Below are 21,403 nucleotides of genomic sequence, written 5' to 3'. Positions count from 1 at the left end.
AGCTCATCAGAAGCGACTCCTACAGATGGAGGGACCAAGCCGTATACAGAAATGACAGGGATATTTACTAAAACTGGTGCACAGAGAATCTGATGTCGCTGTGCATGGTAGCCAATCAGCGTCTAATTTCGGCTTGTTCAATTAAGCTTTGACAACAAACCTAGAAGCCGATTGGTTACTATGCACAGCTGCACCAGATTCTGGGTGCTCCAGTTTTAATAAATCTTCCTATTCATGATCTTATTTGAGACAGTACACACTATAAAGCATGGGTCTTCAAACTACGGCCCTCCATTTGTTCAGGAACTACAATTCCCATCATGCTTAGTCATGTCTGTGAATGTCAGAGTTTTACAATGCCTCATGGGATGTGTAGTTCTGCAACAGCTGGAGGGCCGTAGTTTGAGGATCCCTGCTATAAAGGGAGATGCTTTGTTCATATTTCATGTCTGGAGGTTTACAACCACTTTAATGATGTTTAGGGCTCAGAATGTTAATGAAATAAATTAAATACTGTGACTGTAGTGTAAACATTAGACTGTTATATTATAAGGATGAGCCGCTAGTGTTGACGCAGTAATCTTCACAGTCAGATATTACCATAGATCTCAGCAATCTTTTCTACTAGCTATTTAAAAATGAAGGAAAAAGAAAACCAGGGCTTGTGCAAGAATCTGAATGGTCATTTGAATTAGTACAAACTTATAATATTTTTTTAGGATGGGTCAGGCAGCAACTGCAGGCTTTGGGTGACCTTTGACCCCCCCCCCCCCCGAACACCCCTAGAGAAGGTAATCCCACGCAGGGGAGCCTTTATATGAAGACTATGTAACACCAATTTAAAACTACACATGCAGATTCTTGCATAAGCACAGTTGTGACTGGTTCTTTTAGCTTATTAACAGTAGATACAGTGATGATTTAGGCCAATGTCATACAGTGCATTTGCTCACCTGAATATTTTAAACTACAGGAGCTGAAAGCTTGTATATTCTATTTGCCCACACATAAAAATAAATGGTTTTACGGGTTCAGGTCACATAAGCACTGCCACACCCAACAAAAGCTGCCTGCAGCATTTCTAACATGTACTATGGTGACAAGGCCTTCTCCCTTAGCTTGCCTGCTATGCCCACAGTGTATATTCACCAGGCTCCATAGGCTAAAATATCAGGCCACACAAATTGCCCATGTGACATTAGCCACTGAAATGACCCAACAATCTCTATGTACCAGATACATTTAGAAAGTCAGACAATTTAACCACAAATGCTGATTCTTAGGCAACATCCAGCACACCAGCTGCTACCAGCTGCCTGGAGAGCCAGTCAAGGCCATCATATAGCCCCATACCACTGCGGGCATCGCAGCCCTGGATATACCAGCTGCGACCACAACACAGTTTGTGAAGGCTCAGTAGCTCTGTCATTTCTTCCACGGATAGGGCACCTGTGACATCCTGTAAAAACAAAAAGCAGTCATTAACATATTGGCAGATAATATAAAAAAAAAAAAAAAAAAAAAAAAAAAATACACCCTATTCATTAATTATCTGTACTTGTGGTAGGGAAGGCCATGTAGAAAGTGTGTTTGCCAAGTGCAGCACATGCCGTTCACCTTTTTAAACACATTGGTAAACTCATTGACCAAATGGGCTACACTTCAGGAGGACTCAAAAAGTTAAAGTACCAGCTATGATCAGGGTGATCTGATCCCAAGGCACCACCAAAAAATGTACTGCCTAAAAAAAAAATAAAAAAAGGGGAGGTGCTCTTATGCATCCCCCACAACACTTGGGCCAGCACCTTGAACACCCAAAAAGGTGCAGATAAGAGGTTGAAGGGCAGGAGCACTATTAGGTGCACAACAGAAAAACTTACTAAATATCGATATGCAGAAAAGATAGGGCCACATGGGTATGCATTCCTCAATGATATCCACAGAAGCCAATTGAAGGGAAACGAGAACAGATCTTTCCTGCAGAATTTCTGGCTTTGAATTACGATAATCAGCTTTGAGATCAAAGATGGGGTCAAGATGCTCCTTTGGGTTTGGGAATGGCTAACATGTTGAAGAGCCTTGAAACTGTTCTACCACAGGGTTATTGTATATGGGGGGGGGGGGGGGAGGCATGAGAAGATTATAACTCCACAGAGGCATCATCCCTGCTGTGCATTATTTGTTAAAGCTATAAGTTGCTGTATCCGTAGAGTGGCAACCATGAATGACCTATATCAGGAATGTCAAACTCAATTTCATCATGGGCCGCATTATGATTGCCGGTTGAATCTGTAAGATTAGATGTCCAGCGCATCCCCTCCCCTTTACATTAGATGTCAAGAGCCACCCCATCATCAGAAGTTGACTCTCCCTTACATCACAGTGCACCCCCTTTCCTTATGCTTCTGCTGGGAAGAAGCTGAAACGATTGCTTGAAAGCAGAAAGTAAGGGTCTGGAGTAGGACCAGAGGAGGGCTGGAGCTCTCCTGCAGCTGCAGGAGAGGTGCGAGGGCCACATTAAATGGCCTGGAGGGGCGGATTCGGCCCGTGGGCCTTGTGTTTGGACACATGTGCCCTATATTGACCTACTGTCTATGATGTAACAAAATCATAGGATGCTGTATATACAATATACTCATTCACCACTATTGTATAATGATGTTGTAACGGAATGACCCGGGACAAACAGAGACTTTGGAAGGATGAGGGGTACTCCTGTGCCAGCATCATTAATAACTCTTATGTCTAGGGTCACCTTATGTCCGATAGGGCCATAGGGTGACTGAGAAATTATATCCTAAATTACAGGACAGGGGACATTACTGATAGCTCATAATGCAGGAGATATTGCAAAGTGTTGGTTTATTCTATGACTCATCTCTCTGTGTAGACTGTTGACATGTTAAACGTGGCTGGCTCTTGAAAGGCCTTTCATTGTGTGATAACACTGCTTAAAGCCTATTGATGCTCAGAGGTGTGAATACCTGTCAGAGACAGAACGTCTGTCTAAAGATGTGGATTGAGAAGAAATCATTGTGTGATGGTGTTTTGTTTGAATTCTGTTAATGAAGGAATGTGACTTCTCAGGTGGAGTGATTAGATCATGATAATTATAGGCCGGCGCCGACATGTCTAGAATGTTTAGCAATGAGCCATCTGAAGGTGTATTGAAGCCCCCCCAGGGTGTGATGTGTGGGTGGAGAGTTTGATTGTCCCTTTCATGCTTAAACTGTATATAAACTTGAGAGCTAGCCATTAAAGTTGTCTTGCATTTGAAACCAGAACAGATTGTGGAGTGTCAGATGAGCTGTCGTGGGTTGATGGAAGGTCGTAAACGGTGGTGACCGTTACAGATGTTGTTACTGTATTTTCAAAATTTGGTTTTAACATTTTCCTATGTGCTGTTCCCTTTGTGTGCTACTTTAAAAGGCCCTGATTAAGCAGGGCTACCCGTGAAACACGTAGGCCACACCCTCGATACACCTGACCAGGATCCACACACCCTGGACTAAAAAAACAGTAAAACTGTAAATTGTTTCAAACTGATCTGTTTTTAAAGATTTCCATCCAAGGAAGGTAAATAAAAAAAATTCTATGTTATTTTAAAACCATGGTAAAGTTAATTAATTTTCTTTAACCCCACTGAGGCGCATTTAAAGTCCCACCCCACTTTGTACTTTTTGAATTTTCATGATCTACAACAGGGACTGGGGCAATGACCTTTTGGTCCACAATACCCACAAGGGCTTGATGGAGTTCTGCTAATCTGTGCGGCTACAAGGAGGGGCAAGGGAGTGAAACTCAAGCTCATAACCTGGAATATCACTTCCTGAACCCAAGCTTCAGAGATTCAAGTGTTCCAAGCCTCCTCAAAAGGTTAACAAACGTTGAAGATAAAAAGGCTTTTCTAAGAATCTGGCAGACTAAGTACCAGGCCTTGCTGGATTGGGAACCAGGCTTGAAGAATCTCCTACAAGGAAATGCAGAGACAAAAAAGGAAGGTTTCTTTAAGAGTCAGAGGAAGAAGATGTTGCAGTCTGTTCCTTAGGTTTCTTCCATTGAGGAAAATGGGTGCGCTAGACACCAGTAACATCCTTGATAATAGTATCAAAAGTCTATCCTAAAAGAGACAGCGGCGTTTATTTACTCAAGGCAAATCCACGTTGCACTAGAAGTGCACTGCAAGTGCAATTGCTGTAGATCTGAGGGGGACATGCAAATAAAAAACAGCATTTTTGCTTGCACACGATTGGCTAATAGAAGTCAGCAGAGCTTCCCCTCATTTCTACAGCGATTGCACTTCCAAGTGAACATGCAGTGCACTTGTAATGCACAGTGAATTTGCCTTTAGTAAATCAACCCCATTGGTCTCTTGAAGGTCTTTTTTCATGCCGAAAAACGACCGTGTGTACGCGGCATTACACAAAAGGTTCTGCAGTCCAGCACTTTAACTAAAGTGCCCTATGCATACTGACACAAGACCAATATGAGAGATAAGCTGTTAGGTTTCCAGCAGACCAGCTCAACTAAAACTGTAGCCATTTGTTTCACATGTTTTACTATATAGTCAATGGGTCAAATGCAGCAGTTCCAAAATCACTTATAAAAATAGATTTTTGACCGGTCAGCTGTGGTTTGACAAAAGACAAGTGAAAGCCAAGATGGGGAGTCTTGCCAGCATAAATGTAGTTCTACAGGGCTTCCAACCGCTGATCAGTTAGGTCCTTAAAAACGGGCACGTCCTCTACTGTAAAAATGTATGCCTTGTTATGGTTAGACACTGCCGAATCCAGTGAGGACAGACCACTTTTAGTAAGATCAAAGAAATGCTAGTTGGGTAAATGTTACATAGTCAGGTTGAAAAAAAAAACACAAGTCCATCTAGTTCAACCATAAAAATAAATAAAAAATATTGTACAATCCTATATACTGAAGTCTATACCCACAATTGATCCAGAGGAAGGCGAAAAACCCAGCAGAGCACAATCCAATTTGCTACCGCAGGTGAAAAAAAATTCCTTCCTGACTCAAAGAAACCTTCCTTTTTGTCTCTGCATTTCCTTGTCGAGATTCTCCAAGCCTGGTTCCCTGGATCAACATCAAGTATCCAGACCTTTCTTAAAGCAATCTACTGAGCTGGCCAGAACTACCTCTGCAGGGAGTCTATTCCACATTTTCACAGCTCTTACTGTGAAGAAACCTTTCCGTATTTGGAGATGAAATCTCTTTTCCTCTAGACCTAAAGAGTGTCCCCTTGTCCTTTGTGTTGACCGTAAAGTGAATAACTCAACACCAAGTTCACTGTATGGACCTCTTATATATTTGTACATCTTGATCATATCCCCCCTTATTCTCCTCTTCTCAAGAGAGAATAGATTTAGTTCTTCTAATCTTTCCTCATAGCTGAGCTCCTCCATGCCTCTTATCAGTTTGGTTGCCCTTCTCTGCACTTTCTCCAGTTCCCCGATATCCTTTTTGAGAACTGGTGCCCAAAACTGAACTGCATATTCCAGATGAGGTCTTACTAATGATTTGTACAGGGGCAAAATGATATCTCTGTCTCTGGAGTCCATACCTCTCTTAATACAAGAAAGGACTTTGCTTCAGAAACCTTACCAAACTGGTCCTAGAACATATATAAAAAATGTGCTATAAAATATCTCTTGGCGGCATGGAGACTGATGTGAATTGTATGTACACTATAAGGTCTTCTTGACATGCAAAGTGCTACTACAGCAGGACCTTAACATATATGCTTCTATATATAAATATATCTATAGATGCATATAAAAGATATAGATAGTTCAAAATAGATCAAGCACAAATAACAGGTCCCCTAAAAATGTATGAAAGCCGGTTCTCAGGACAATGAAGACTTTGTTATGGAGGCAAGAATTTTACTGACAGCTATCCTTCTGTCCAATGACAGTGTCCTTTCAAAGCCAAACGCACTCAGGTATCAGCCACAACGTTTATAAGGACATGGCTGATGTCAATGTTTTGCCTTTAATTCAGGAAAAGTCAGGACCCAGTAACAAAATCAGAGTGCCACAATAGATCATTCTGGCTAACAAAAGATTACAGAAGGCACTTTTAAAACTTTCAAATGAAAAAGACAGGTTAAAGCGGAGTTCCGGCCACAATTTCACTTTTTAAATATAAATACCCCTGTAATACACAAGCTTAATGTATTCTAGTAAAGTTAGTCTGTAAACTAAGGTCCGTGTTGTTAGGTTGTTACAGCATTTAGACACTTTATAAAATATAAATTGACTGGGGCCATCTTAAGTGTGGGCATCATGAAGCCAGACTGTATGACTTCCTGGATTTCAGCCTTGCAGATCTCGCACATGCTCAGTGCTGCACATGCAGTGTCAGATCAGGTTTCAGCACCTGTGCTGTCCAAGTCACATGATTCTTTGAGACTGGGGAGTGCACAGACTCGTGGAAAGTTACACCCACTACATTCCCAGGAGTCTGTGCGGTGCATTAAGCACCTAGGTGCAGGAAGTGGGAAGATTACCTATTCTGCCTAGCAACAACACTTTAAAGGCATCTAAAAAAAAAAAAAAAATTCTTAAAGGACTAATGACATTTTTTTAAAACTACTGATGCAATGTTATATTTATGGGTGGAACTCCACTTTAACTTTAATTAGCTTTTCATTGACCCTGTGCCTCTGATGTCCAGAAGAATTTTTAACCCCGTCTTCAATAAAAGGCGTTAACAGAGTGCGGCCGTCCAGCCTTTTCTTTGATTCAGGTTCACTTTAATGCTGACACGCAACAGTAAAAGCAGTAAGAGGGTTGCAATAATAGTACATGAATTATAAGAAATGGGACAGAATTATAAAATATAAACAAACATTACCTGTTTATTGGCAAATATTAATAGCAGTGCGTCACGCAGTTCCTTCTCTGTAAGAAGCTTTGCAAGTTCACTATGGGCCTCAGTGATACGGTCACGGTGGCTGCTGTCTATTACAAATACTACAGCTAGAGGAAATACAAAAAATAAAAATAAACCCACACAGATTAAGATGCTGCTGCCTCCACCAATGAAAGCCAAGAACCCATCCCTGGTATCACCGAGTGATGTAGCTGGAATATTAGCGATGCAATACAGAGTATTTGTGCAAAACGGTTTTAAACCACTTAAGGACCCATTCACACCGATATACGTCGGCAGAATGGCACGGCTGGGCACAATCACGTACCTGTACATGTCTCTTTAAGCCCAGCTGTGGGGTCGCGAGCTGTGGGATACTGATCTGCATACATGTTGCTGGTCAGAGACTTGTATCGTAGTCAGTGTATCAGCAGACAACTAGTATTTTCGAGGGGTCCGCAATACTAGTTCATATTTTACTCAGCATTATCCATTTAAGGCACTGCCGTCATGGCCAATATTGCTGACCTCTTAAAAGTTATTTCAAGTTGTAAAGCGCTGCGTAAACTCTTGGCGCTATACAAATCCTGTATAATACTATTATTAAAATGCCCGTTACCTGCCAATGCATGGCATCTATACATCCGATTCATTGACCCAGAACAAGCATGAGGCAAATTCAATTAGCCTAAACACATTTTTAGATTTGTTCCTGGAAACTAGCAATTTTTTTTACATAAATGTTATTAATTTTCACAAATTCTGGCAAATGAGATGAATGAATGCCTAAGCACTATATGTGCCTAGCATTTGAGCACTTTCGGTGTTTTCCTGCTGAAACGCTCCACTCCCGAACGTGCAAGTGATGTTTTCTTTTGCTGCCACTAAACACCTATAGTGTGCATGGACACATAGGCCAATGTGGAGAGGTGTTTAGGAGGCAAAAAAATAAAATAAATATAATAATATATAAATAAAAAGCAAGTCAAGCGCCCTTTAACCACTTCCAGACCTTAGGTGTTTTTCAGATTCGGTGTTTGCAAGACTAAAACAGTTTTTTCTGCTAGAAAATTACTTAAAACCCCCAAACATTATATATTTTTTTTTCTAACACCCTAGAGAATAAAATAGTGGTCATTCCAATACTTTGTCACACCGTATTTGCGCAGCGGTCTTACAAGCGCAGTTTTTTTGGAAAAAAATCACTTTTTTGAATTAAAAAATAAAACAATAAATTTGGCCCAATTGTTTTATATATTTTGAAAGATAATGTTACGCCGAGTAAAATGATGCCCAACATGTCACGCTTAAAAATTGCGCCCGCTCGTGGCATGGCGTCAAACTTTTACCCTTAAAAATCTTGATAGGCGACGTTTAAAAAATTCTACAGGTTGCATTTTTTGAGTTACAGAGTAGGCCTAAGGCTAAAATTATTGCTCTCGCTCTAACGATCGCGGCGATACCTCACTTGTGTGGTTTGAATACCGTTTTCATATGTCGGCGCTACTCGCGTATGCGTTCGGTTCTACGCGCGAGCTCGACGGGGCGCTTTAAAAAAATTTTTTTTTGCTTTTCGCATTTAGTTTTATTTATTTTAGAATTTTTAACACTGAGAAAAAAAAAAAAAAATTATCACTTTTATTCCTATTACAAGGAATGTAAACATCACTTGTAATAGAAAAAAGCATGACAGGTCCTCTTAAATATGAGATCTGGGGTCAAAAAGACCTCAGATCTCATATTTGGGCTTAAATGCAAAAAATAGAACAAAAATAAAAAATGTCATTTTTTCAAATGACCAAAAAAAAAATTTGTCTCTTTAAGAGGCTGGGCGGGATTGACGTTTTGACGTCACTTCCGCCCAGCAGAGCTATGGGGACGGGCGAAGGAGATTTTTCCTTCAGTCTCGTCCCCGCTCACCAGCCGACAGCATCCGATCGCCTCCGCCGCTACCGACGGAGGGCGCGGGAGATCGGCGGGAGGGGGGGGGGGGGGCCCCTCTCCCGCCACCGATAACGGCGATCTCGCGGTGAATCCGCCGCGGAGACCGCCATTATCGGATTCCAGACCGCGCACACTAAAGATGGATACCTCGGTTGTGACAGCAGCTGCTGCCGTTACCGAGATATCCGTCTTTAAAAATAGGACGTACATCGTCGTGCGCAGGTCTGGAAGTGGTTAAAGCAGCATTTTTGACACCCAGGGTGCATGAGGCCTTAAGGGCAAGATTCTACTTTAACAGGGGATTGTCTAAGAAGACAATCCTTCTACACTTTATGAAGTGAAGATAAGGCGCTACAACTCAATAAAAAGGTGAAGACATCCTCTAGAGCTGTTGGGCGCAGGATAAGCAGTCGTACGGCTGCACACACAGTTATAGAAAACGACAATCCATAACTCTGTATATGCTCTTAAAAAGAAATCTTCAGATTTGTTCTCCATAAAAGACACAATGATCGCACAGCAGATGTTTACGCGTTTCAACCTTCTTCACAACAAAAGAATCAAAAAAAAAAAAAAAAACAGTGCATCTTTTATGGAGAACGAATAAGTCTGAAGATTAAGAGCATGTATGGAGTTGGATTTATTTTCTTCTAATCCTTTTACACTTACCTTGAGTATTAAGATAATAATGCTTCCACAGAGGTCTCAGCTTGTGTTTGCCGCCAACATCCCAAATAGTAAATTTCAAGTTTTTATATTCAACTGTTTCAACATTGAAACCTTCAGAATAATAGAAGAAAAAAAAAGGGAAGGTTAAACTTAAGACATAGCTGTTCTGAAAAGACAAACATTTCTGTAAAACTAATATGGCCTTATTTATTAGAAGCCTGGATCTCTCGATATGCCTCACAATCAATCAATTTTAATCAAACCACTACTGAAGTCACAGTTGGACAAAAAAATAAAATAAAATGAAGGATCTAACTGGCTTCCATATGGTAATACAGACATGTCTTCCTTTAAGATAGTCAGATTTATGGGATCCAATATGCCCAGGGCAAAGATATACAGTAACATTTTACAGCTTTCATTAATCTGACCACATGTAATCGTTTAATGCTGACCAGCTACAAAGGCTCATCAATAAGTTCCATATACATAGGCTATCATTAAAAAGGGGTTGTAAAGGTACATTTTTTTCCCCCCTAAATAGCTTCCTTTACCTTAGTGCAGTCCTCCTTCACTTACCTCATCCTTCCATTTTGCTTTTAAATGTCCTTATTTCTTCTGAAAAATCCTCACTTCCTGTTCTTCTGTCTGTAACTACATACAGTAATGCAAGGCTTTCTCCCTGGTGTGGAGTGTCGTGCTCGCCCCCTCCCTTGGACTACAGGAGAGTCAGGACGCCCACTAACACACAGCTCCTTTCTCTGCAACATAGAGAGCGTCCTGACTCCCCTGTAGTCCAAGGGAGGGGGCGAGCATGACACTCCACACCAGGGAGAAACCCTCGCATTACTGTGTGGAGTTACAGACAGAAGAACAGGAAGTGAGGATTTCTCTGAAGAAATAAGGACATTTAAAAGCAAAATCGAAGGATGAAGTGAGTGAAGGAGGACTGAACTAACGTATTTAGGAAAACAAATAATTGTACCTTTACAACCCCTTTAATTACCTAGAACAGTGGTTCTCAACCTGGGGGTCGGGACCCCCTTGGGGGGGTCGAAAGACAATTTGCCAGGGGTCACCGAATCCTGGGCTGTTCCTGAATCCCGCACCGCTCTCCCAGCCTTTTCATGGCTACCCAGCAGCGCTGTCCCTGGAGCTTGCGGTGGCCCACTCAGCCTCTTCGCAGCCACCCATTCAGGTCACGGCGTGACTGGGGGGCAGAGACTAGATGTTAGTTGGCTGGTGAGAAATGTGTAGTGGGAGGGGCTGGAGGAGACCCTATTTCCTGATTTTGGCATAGGTGTCACTGCTGCGGAGACACAGTGAGTACCATAAGGGGTTTTAATACCGTACGAGTGGAAGGGACTCAGGGAGCACTAAGTATCTGTGGGTTAGGGGTGCAAATTACTTGTCTTGCGTTGGGTGCTGACAACCCAAGCTAAAAAAATAATTTTACTGCTAGGGGTCCCCACAACTTGGGAAATTTTATCAAGGGGTCACGGCGCTAGAAAGGTTGAGAACCGCTGACCTAGAAGCTGTTTAAGGGTCTCCAAGCAGGAATTCTACAGTGAAGTTCTCTGCATTGTGAATACATTCTTACATTTACAGCAGGGACATCGAGACCCCCACGTGACCTCTGCAGGATGCGAGTGCGACTGGGATCTCAGAAAGAACTACCAGAAACCTGGGGGTGGCTCCATACACCTGCCCAACAATAAAATATCAGTTTTTGGACAGGCTGACTGTTTCAACAACACTCACCAATGGTTGGGATTGGTTGCATAAATTCATCCTGCTTTAACTTAAATAAAATGGTTGTTTTTCCTGCTCCATCCAGGCCTAGAGTCACAACTCGAATTTCCATTTTTGGACCAATGTGAACTCTATTGTCCTAAAACAAAACAAAGGCAAATGAACAATACATAGAGACTAAGGGGTGTTTTTCAAAGAGATGAAGACATGGCAGGATGGGCGAGTTTGTTTTTGAATATAAAAAAATGTATTAAATAGCATTTTCAGTTTGTGGTGCTCAGATACAGTTAAGATCCGCTTTAAAGAACAGGTACTAAGGTGTTGGTACATACCTTTATACTCCAAACCTGGAGCATCCAATATGGAGCTGGAAGCTGAAATGCCACATGCTGTATAATGTACATTATGTAGGGGAATCGCCAGTGGCCTACACTAGAAGTACAACTGTCATAGTTACCTTTGTGAATGTAACAGGAATACTAGCATCCAGCTGGATGTGATCTGCCAGATCAGTAAACTGCTGCTGTTGTTTCTGAAGAGTCTCCAATAGCCGGGTGATCTCCTGCTTGGCCAGAACCACTCTGCAGTCATCCTATGTGAGAGAACACAGTCTGTTTACACGCAGAAAGAGACAAGGGTTCCTGGTGTTCAGCATGGTGCTAAATTGGGGGCATTTCTTCCAGGTATGCATTCAAATGTATGATACTAAAACACAAAGCATCACCTTTATTTCTCTCCACAGGTTTTCTAGTAACCTAGGCATGCCAAACAGTAGAATTATTGGAGTATAAAAAAAATAAAAGTTGTTGGATGACATTGGTAATGCATATTTTAACAATGCAATGTTTTATCCCAGGGAATTATATTAAGTATTTCTTAAAGTATTCAGATACACAATTATGTCACCATCACTGAACACACTGCTTCCTCTCAGTTCCCCCTTCACCAACCTCGACCCCCAGTGTTTCCTCTCAGACCCCCATTCACCAACCTCAAGCCCCACTGCTTCCTCTCAGATCCCCTTCACTAACCTCGACCCCCAGGGTTTCCTCTCAGACCCCCATTCACCAACCTCAAGCCCCACTGCTTCCTCTCAGATCCCCTTCACTAACCTCGACCCCCAGGGTTTCCTCTCAGACCCCCATTCACCAACCTCAAGCCCCACTGCTTCCTCTCAGATCCCCTTCACCAACCTCGACCCCCAGTGTTTCCTCTCAGACCCCCATTCACCAACCTCAAGCCCCACTGCTTCCTCTCAGATCCCCTTCACTAACCTCGACCCCCAGTGTTTCCTCTCAGACCCCCATTCACCAACCTCAAGCCCCACTGCTTCCTCTCAGATCCCCTTCACTAACCTCGACCCCCAGGGTTTCCTCTCAGACCCCCATTCACCAACCTCAAGCCCCACTGCTTCCTCTCAGATCCCCTTCACTAACCTCGACCCCCAGGGTTTCCTCTCAGACCCCCGTTCACCAACCTCAAGCCCCACTGCTTCCTCTCAGATCCCCTTCACCAACCTCGACCCACAGGGTTTCCTCTCAGACCCCCATTCACCAACCCCATTTCCCCACTGCTTCCTCTCAGATCCCTCTTCACCAACCCCGATCTCCAGTATTTCGTCTCAGATCAAACCCCCCCCCCCCCTCCACTAACCGCGATTCCCAATTCTTCCTCTCAGATCCCCCTTCACCAACCCCGATCCTCAGTGCTTTCCCTCACATCCCCCCCTACACCAACCCAGATCCACAGTGCTTCCTCTCAGATCCCTCTTCTGTAACCCCCGATCCACAGTGCTCCCTTTCACATACCCCTTCAGCAACCCCGATCCACAGGGCTTTCCCTCACATCCCCCCCTTCACCAACCCAGATCCAAAGTGCTTCCTCTCAGATCCCCCTTTCAACAACCCTGATCCTCAGTGCTTCCCCTCAGATGCCCTTCAGCATTCTCCTCCTTGGCTCACTGGCTGTGATTGCCAGCAGGAGCCAGTGGCTCCTGCTGCTGTGTGAGCCAATGAGGAGAGAGAGACCTGGGAAAGCTGCCGCTCTTGTGGATTGAGAGAGGGCTCAGGTATAAGGGAAGACTGAGGAGGAGCTGCACCCTTTTTTTACCTTCATGTATAGAATGCATGAAGGTTAAAAAATAAATAAAAAATAAAGTAAAAATTTGCATTTTTTTTTGTGTGCTAGAAAAGTCGTCAAACGTTATTTTCTGAAAGCAAAGGCCCTGGAGAATAAAATGGTGGATTTTTATATAAAAAAAAATAAGTTACATAATATTTGTGCAGTTGTTTATTAAAACTAAATTTTTTAAGAAAAAAAAAAAAAAAAATACACAAAAATTTTAGTGCACACAAGAACACAAAATACCACCCGATTTGTTACAATATAAAATATGATGTTACATTCAGTAAATACCAAACAGGTCAAGATTTAAAATTTAGTTTAGAGTGCATTACAAATTATAGCTCTATAAATTATTGTTCTCACTACGACATTTGCAACGATACCTCACGTGTGGCGCAATCACCATTTACATATGCATGCTGGAGCTACACGAGCCACTACGTTTGCGTGTCTGCGTGGGCGGAAAGGGATGCTTTTAGTTTTATTTATTTTTTTACTTTATTGCCATCACAAGGGGGTTAACAAGCTGCAGCCATGGTCTTGTAATAACCACTTGCTGACGGGATGTTTTTATACATACGTTGGTGATCAAGCAGTTAAAAGTATCCATCCTGGCATTAAGTAGTTTAATTGACCAAGTATCAAAGGCACAGCTTACCTGCTGCAGAGCCTTCTCACAATGCAGACAAGCAGTGGACACCTCGGACAATAGGATGGTCATGTTTTCTTGTTGCTGCCTCAGCCAGATGAGCTGCTCTCTCACATGTGCATCCACAACACTGAGCGCCATTTCCTCCTGACGGCACAGCGTTTCATGTAAATCAGAGAAATAGGCTCGAACACAAGAGCGGGCATTTTCTGCTGTCCCTGGGACCTAGAATATGACCATGATAGAAGGGGAAAAAATAAGTTAGACTCAAAACATGTACAGTCCAATGATCAGAGAAAAACGAGTACTAGGGCCAGGAAGTCATTGCACAGACTACTTTTATTACCATTATGTAGCCAGTAAAGAAAAGGACTCCCCAAAGCCGCACATCCGTCCCTATACTGGGTGTACGAATGGCAACCTCAGCCTGGCCTGACCAGGTATTATCCTCTACTAATATGTAGCCAATAATAAAAATTAAATACCAGAAGATGGGATTGAGCAAATGGATCCAGTCACTTAGAATATAATATATAATAATAAAAAAAAAAAAAAAAAAAAAAAAAAACAATCCACTACCTTGCACTAAATACTTGAGAGCTTACATGAGTAAATGTAAGTAAAAAAGGGAAGGATCACCGCTACCCCTGACCAGTTCACATGAACAAAAAAGGAGAGGCCTCAGTCCACATGCCCTGATGCATCTCACCCCCCACTCACCAGGGCTTAGATCTAGGGCGCTGGTGGGTGGAGTGAAATTCATCAGGGCATATGGTTTGGTGGACACATGTAGACTGAGGCCTCTCATTCGTTCACCTGGGCTGGTCAGGCCGACTTCCCTTTTATTCTGGGAGTGGAAAAGGAAGCTCCCATCCCACTGCCAAAACACAGAGCTGTATACTGTATGACTCAGGGATATGCAATTAGCGGACCTCCAGATGTTGCATAACTACAAATCCCATCATGCCTCTGCCTCTGGGTGTCATGCTCATGGCTGTCAGAGCCTTGCTATGCCTCATGGGATTTGTAGTTCTGCAACAGCTGGAGGTCCGCTAATTGCATATCTCCGCTGTATGTGGTTGAGGCTACATACAGTTTATACAACGTGTCTAGTGGGCGCACCTGTTAGGATATAAAATTGTTTGTGCCAGCTTGGTCTAAAACAAGTTAAAGTAACAGTAAAAAGGTGGGGATCAGCTTTAAAAATTAACCTGTCGCATCCCCTTGCATTGAATGTCAGAAACATTTGTGCAAACTGAACAAAAACGCAGCTTTTTTTTTATTAAAGCGGATGTGCCATGGGAAAAAAATATTAAAAGCCAGCAGCTACAAATACTGCAGCTGCTGACTTTTAATATTAGGACACTTACCTGTCCTGGAGTCCAGCGCCGATCGCAGCAGAGGACGAGCGATCGCTCGTCTCTCTGCTGCTCCCCCCGCCATCCACGCTGAGGGAACCAGGAAGTGAAGCGCTGCGGCTTCACTGCCCGGTTCCCTACGGCGCATGCGCGAGTCGCACCCGCCGATTGGCTCCCGCTGTTTGCTGGGAGCCGAGTGTTCCCAGCACACAACGGGGGGGCGACGGGATGTGACGGAATGCCCGTCTTTTGCCCGTGAATGCCGGGCCAGAAGTGGGTGCAAATACCTGTCTTTAGACAGGTATGTGCACCCCCCTGAAAGGTGTCAAATGTGACACCGGAGGGGGGGAGGGTTCCGATCAGTGGGACTCCACTTTAGGGTGGAGAACCGCTTTAAATAGATGAATTCTTGTATCATCAGCTCCATCTAGTGGACATAATGTAGTATAGTTTTCTGAAATAACACAATGAGAAAAATGTACTGCATTTAGGCCACTAGACAAAGCTGATATGGGAATAACTATTAGGAAAAATAAGACAAAAAATAAAATCATTACATTCAGCTTGAACAAATGCTTCAGACATTTAGCCAATGAATGCATTAGAAATAGACCCTGTAGTATTTATCTTTAGAGACACAGTTAAGATTTACATGTTCAGTGTGTGCCATTCCAATGCCATCTTCCACAATGTGCTCTCCCCCTTCAATCTGCTGAACGATGCCCGTCAGCTTGCGGGAATACTCCGAGATCTCTTCAGTGAAGCTCCTTATGCAATGTGCCATATCCAGAATTGAGGCACGAATCTGGCTGGCTTCTGACTCCAGAACAGCATGCTATAGGAATTAAAAGAGAAGAAGTTCTGTTGAGCGAGGTTCTAAAATCAAACAAACAGTCAGTGCTCAGGCAGAAATCCGATAGAAAAAAACAAAAACACAACACACAAGCTTTCAAATGTAAATTGAGGAAAACACTAAAGCTGGCCATAGACAGATTGAAATTGGACTGGTTCAGCAGGGACCAGACCAATTTCGATCCATCTATGAGCAGGCCGATTAAACTGAAGTCGATTTAACCAGATTTTGCACTCTCCCGGTTTAGTAAATCTCCCCCCAGTGTGTATTCTCCCTAGAAGTAGTGAGAACATTACCTTGTGTCCTTGGTGTTTTCCATACTCCTTGCACACACAGCACATGAGCGGGCTGGTCTGGCAGCCATTATCTAAGCACACAAACTCAATGGCATGGACTTGGTGTTGGGAGCAGAGAGTTTTCTCATACGGTTTGTCGGCTAAAGGGACACGCCGGTGTTTGGCCAAGGTCTTTGTAGAATGGGTGTGCAGGGCGCAGTCGGCACACAGGTGAGTGGCGCATACAGTGCAGTATACCGACGCCACGTGGGCTTCATCTTCATCACAGCGGACTATACTCTGCAAAATAAACAAGATAATGATAGAATGGTCCAGGGTTTGATAAATCTGGGCCCAATAAGGTCTGCTCTCTGGACGATACGTTTAACAAACATGAATAATGAGCAAATTTAAAAAAGTCAATACAAAAAAAAAAAAATGTTAGTTATTAATTAGATGCTAGACAGTTAAGCCAACCAATGCTGCACTCCTTTTTGGGGATTTCACTGCGACTTGGATAGGCTTCTGTTAAAAGTTGTATACCCTTTATGATTTTTACCTACAGGTAAGCCTATAAGGCGGCTTACCTGTAGGTAAAATGAATATCTCCTAAAATGTTTAGAAGATATTCACCCTGCATGTAGCCACTGATGTCAGCGGCACACGTGCTCTGAAGGTCTGTAATTGAGGGCTCCTGCGTGCATATGCAGGAGTAACATAATCGCGGCTTAAACCACTCGCAGCGCCGGAGCCCGAGAACCAGGAGGAAACATGTCAGCCACCTCAGCGCTGACCGCTCCAAGGCAAGCATTTCATAATGTACCAATATGTGATGCATACTAGTGCATTAGGCCATTGTCTTGCAGGTTTATTTTGTTTTGTTTTTCCCCAGCAGTTAATTACCACTTTAAATGAAGTCACAAGCCACAATGAAATCGAAGGTGCAAATCACACTGATCTGTGGCTTTGAAGTCACACCGAAGTAGCGCAATTTCAAAACTGCACTGGTGTGAACCAAGGCTTAATGTGAAAGGTTGGCATGAACAGAAGCAGTCACATAATAACTAAATGAGAAACAGGTGATCACCGTGTCATGTCACTCTCACTGCATTAATAACAACTAGATATTGATCAGTTTCTGGAGCCTCTGAGAAAGAAGGTAACCCTTCCAAACGCGTCAGCCAGCAGTGGCCCTGGTGTCTTCTCCGCCATCTGCAGACTGTCAGTTTTAGGACTTATTGCCACGATTAGGAGGTCTTTACAAGCGATATTTCTCCACATGTTTGTGAGTAGTTTTTACTTTATTTCATAAATACATGGAATAATGCACTAGGCTAGTGCGCCCTCTTTCTTTTCCCTTCTAATGCCTTGTACACGCGATCGGTTTTCCCGGCGGTAAAAAACGTCAGCTGGGAAAACCAAGGGGTAAACCAAGAACCTGCTGGGTAGCTTTTTTCCCCCCCTACACACACACACACACACACACACACACACACACACACACACACACACACACACACACACACACACACACACACACACACACACACACACACACACACACACACACACACACACACACACACACACACACACACACACACGGTTTTCCTGGCAGAAAACTGCCATGAGAGCTTTGGTCGGGAAACCCGGCCGCGTGTATGCTCCACTGCAGGCTTTCCCCATACAAAAACTGCCGGCTTAAAAACCACTGGGAATCCCGTCAGGAAAAAAGAAAAAACATGTTCACATTTTTCCCAGTGGTTTTCCTATCGGGAAAACTGCGATGGAGAATATACACGGCCGGGATTCCCGGCCAAAAGCTCTCATGGCAGTTTTCTCAAGGCATTACTGGAGGTTCTGACATGAGGAGGAAAAGCCCTGCCTCTACCAAGATGTCACATTCACACAGAGCAGAACAAAGCATGGGAAGTCAATAATTGGAGAAAGATCAACTGCACTACAGAATCAAGAAAATGTAAATATAAAAATGTATCAGTATATTCATATAAATATATAAAATACAATAATGGATCATATCTATCGCCAAATGGGATATCAGAGGCTGTTGCAGTCCCCCCCCCCCTTTCTAAAGATACATTATACAGAACAAAAACAAAACCCATAAAAAAAAAAACATTTGACAGTAGTGTACCTCTCCAGATCCTCCTATAGACTCCTCTGAAGAACTGCACTGGCCGCTCGCCCCGTTCTGTAGCCGCTCAAGAAGCTCCAATAAAGCAAAATTTTTCTTAAGTCCCCATACTCCAGAGTCTCCTGTTTATGATAAAACAAGATTTAAAATTACGTTTAATGTATCCCCCCTAAATAAAGCCAGTTTAAAAACTCAAAATAGTTATGTAAACCACTTGTCCGTTTAGGATGATAAAAAATTTAAATAAAAGAGTATAATCACATTTTTTCATAAGATTATTATTATAACCAATTTTAATCCTTTGTCGCCATCTTTTTTTCTTTCCTGCTTTTCCCAGAAGGAATCCCCAGAATTGTAGCTGGGTTCAGTACATGCAAGTTTAATTCATGGTAGAGGATGGAATATCCAAGTATGCACTGTTTTTCATTACGACACAAGGACAGATTATTTTTGTAAAGGCGAACCTCACCTTTAGCTCAGCATGATGTGTTTCTTCCACATGCAACAAAAAGATCATACGTGCCTGCTTTATGCAGTTTGTTTTGCACTGAGCAGCCCAGATCCTCCTCTTCTCGGGTCCCCCGCCTGCGCTCCTGGGCCTTGCCTCCTGCCAAGTGCCCCCGCAGCAAGCAGCTTGCTATGGGGGCACCAGAGCCGAGCCAGGGCTTTGTGTGTTCGTTCAGACATAGAGCTGCGGCTCGGCCCCACACCCTCTCTCTCTCCACACTGGCTCACTGACAGCAGCGGGAGCCAATGGCACCCACCGTGTATCTCAGCCAAGAAGGGAGAGTCCCAGACAGCCGAACTTCTCATGCAACTTCACTGAGAGGATCAAGATGGGGCTCAGATAAGCATTAGGGAGGCTGCTGGGAGAATGCATTAAAGATATAAAAAAAACACACACACACACACACACACACACACACACACACACACACACACACACATATCTGAGCATTAGTACATTGTAATACATTAGGTTTTTAGTATGTAAAGTGGTTCTAGAGCAGAGGTTCTTAACCTGGGGGGTTAAATGATGATTTGCCAGGGGTCACCAAATCCTGGTCACACCGCTCTCCCAGCCTCTTTGCGGCCACCCAGCTGGGCTGTTCCTGGAGCCTGTGGCCGCCTACTCAGCCTCTTTAAAGCTGCCCATTCAGTTCACGGCATGGCTGGGGGGGTAGAGACTAGAGGTCAGCTGACTGGTGAGGAATGTGAAGTGGGAGGGGCTGGAGGAGACCCCATCTCCTGATTCTGCATAGGTGTCACTGCTACGAGACACCTCTAAGTCGGAGACACAGTGAGTAACACTACCTGTGATTAAAGTTGCCATTAAATGTCCCCACTACAGTTCTTGATCAACGTCATTTGCTGATCTGAGAGCACCTAAGTTGGCTGATCAGCATTGCCACTGATCCCAACTCCCGCCAGCACTGCCACTCATATCACCCCCCCCCCCCCCCCCACCAAGGAGTAAGAGAATAAATAAAAATAGAGAATACATGGAAGGGAGAGTAAAATGGGGGGAGGAACAAAGAAAAAGGGAGAGAAATTATAAGAGAAAGAACAAGAAAGAAGGCTAGAGAGAGGGATGGGGGGGGGGGGGGGCAAGAAATTGGGAGAGAGATAAAAAAGAAAGATTGATACATCTAAAATGTAGCATAAAGGGTTTATTGTGTGAGTGGAAGGGACGTGGGGAGCGCTAAATGTCCTTGGGTTAGGGGTGCAAATTACTTGCCTTGGGTGCCGACAACCCACGCTACGAAAATAATTTTACAGTTAGGGGTCCCCACAACTTGGGATATTTTATCAAGGGGTCATGGCAATAGTAAGGTTGAGAAAGGCTGTTCTAGAGCCTCAACGTTTTTAAATTATAGCATTCTATGCGTTAACGTAAAAAAAAAAAAAAAAAAAAACCTTCTCTGCTGCAGAATCCCCCCCCTAGTAAGAGGAGAGCGGGACTGTCTGTCTGCTCTGCACAGCAAGCCGAGACGGACCTGTTATCCTCTTGCACAGCGGAGCAATCCCCCCACTGAGCAAGCAGATTCTGCAAAATGGAGGCACCTGTATGAGGCCTTAAAAGGGTCACTAAAGGAAAAAAAATGTTGCTGAAATGACTGTTTATCGGGTATAGAGACATAAAAGTTAACTGATTGCTTTTAAAAATGATTAAAAATTTAATATAATCTATCATATAATGTGCCTCTAGTTTCACTTTTCGTTTTAAAGGACATACATGAAGTTCCGGGTGAGAGGTGAGTCGGGAAGACTCACAGAACAAAAACAAACAAATCCAGGGCAGTGTTTTGTTTTTAAAATGAATCTGATTGGTTCTGAGGAGTTTTAGACACACAGTAATGACAGCTTAGACCACTGTGAAAATCTCCCAGTACCATGGTTATAAGGAAACAGGCAACCAGGAAGTGTGGAGATCACAGCAGAATTACAGCTACTTCAAAGCAAAAACGAACAATGAGGACATGAAACCAGTACTGCAGTAAGGTAAAGGAAGCTATTTGGCTAAAAAAATAAATTTCCTTTAGTGACCCTTTAAGAAAAAAAAACATTCCAGTCTGGGTGATCCATGAACATTGCAAGGATTTTGACAAACTTTTTTCGCAAATTCCTACCTTGTGTTAATCAGAAGAAATAGATGTTCTTTCGCCCATGTGGAAAGTGACTCTGTATGGAAGTGGTTTTATAATTATCAGTCAGCTGCTGCCCCTGCAGGGCTCT

The 21,403-nt window shown here is 43.2% G+C and overlaps 1 protein-coding gene across 1 annotated transcript in view; it reads right to left on the bottom strand.

The window, feature by feature from the left end:
* Nucleotides 1-520: 520 nt before the first annotated feature.
* The window catches only part of TRIM23 (tripartite motif containing 23), a 33,261-nt gene continuing 12,378 nt past the window's right edge, over nucleotides 521-21,403 (bottom strand). The window contains exons 4-12 of the mRNA XM_040346726.1: nucleotides 18,668-18,789; nucleotides 16,534-16,812; nucleotides 16,037-16,219; nucleotides 14,036-14,251; nucleotides 11,711-11,845; nucleotides 11,263-11,392; nucleotides 9,502-9,612; nucleotides 6,871-6,995; nucleotides 521-1,459 (exon numbers count right to left, since the gene is read on the bottom strand). Of these exons, the coding sequence (XP_040202660.1) occupies nucleotides 1,280-1,459; nucleotides 6,871-6,995; nucleotides 9,502-9,612; nucleotides 11,263-11,392; nucleotides 11,711-11,845; nucleotides 14,036-14,251; nucleotides 16,037-16,219; nucleotides 16,534-16,812; nucleotides 18,668-18,789 (1,481 nt within the window). The 3' untranslated portion in view covers nucleotides 521-1,279. The remainder of the gene's footprint in view (nucleotides 1,460-6,870; nucleotides 6,996-9,501; nucleotides 9,613-11,262; nucleotides 11,393-11,710; nucleotides 11,846-14,035; nucleotides 14,252-16,036; nucleotides 16,220-16,533; nucleotides 16,813-18,667; nucleotides 18,790-21,403) is intronic.

Source organism: Rana temporaria, chromosome 1 (assembly GCF_905171775.1).
Source record: "Rana temporaria chromosome 1, aRanTem1.1, whole genome shotgun sequence".
NCBI classification, from domain to species: Eukaryota; Metazoa; Chordata; class Amphibia; order Anura; family Ranidae; genus Rana; species Rana temporaria.
The sequence above is the reverse complement of the archived record's forward strand: the minus strand, read 5'-3'. Positions and strand labels throughout refer to the sequence as shown.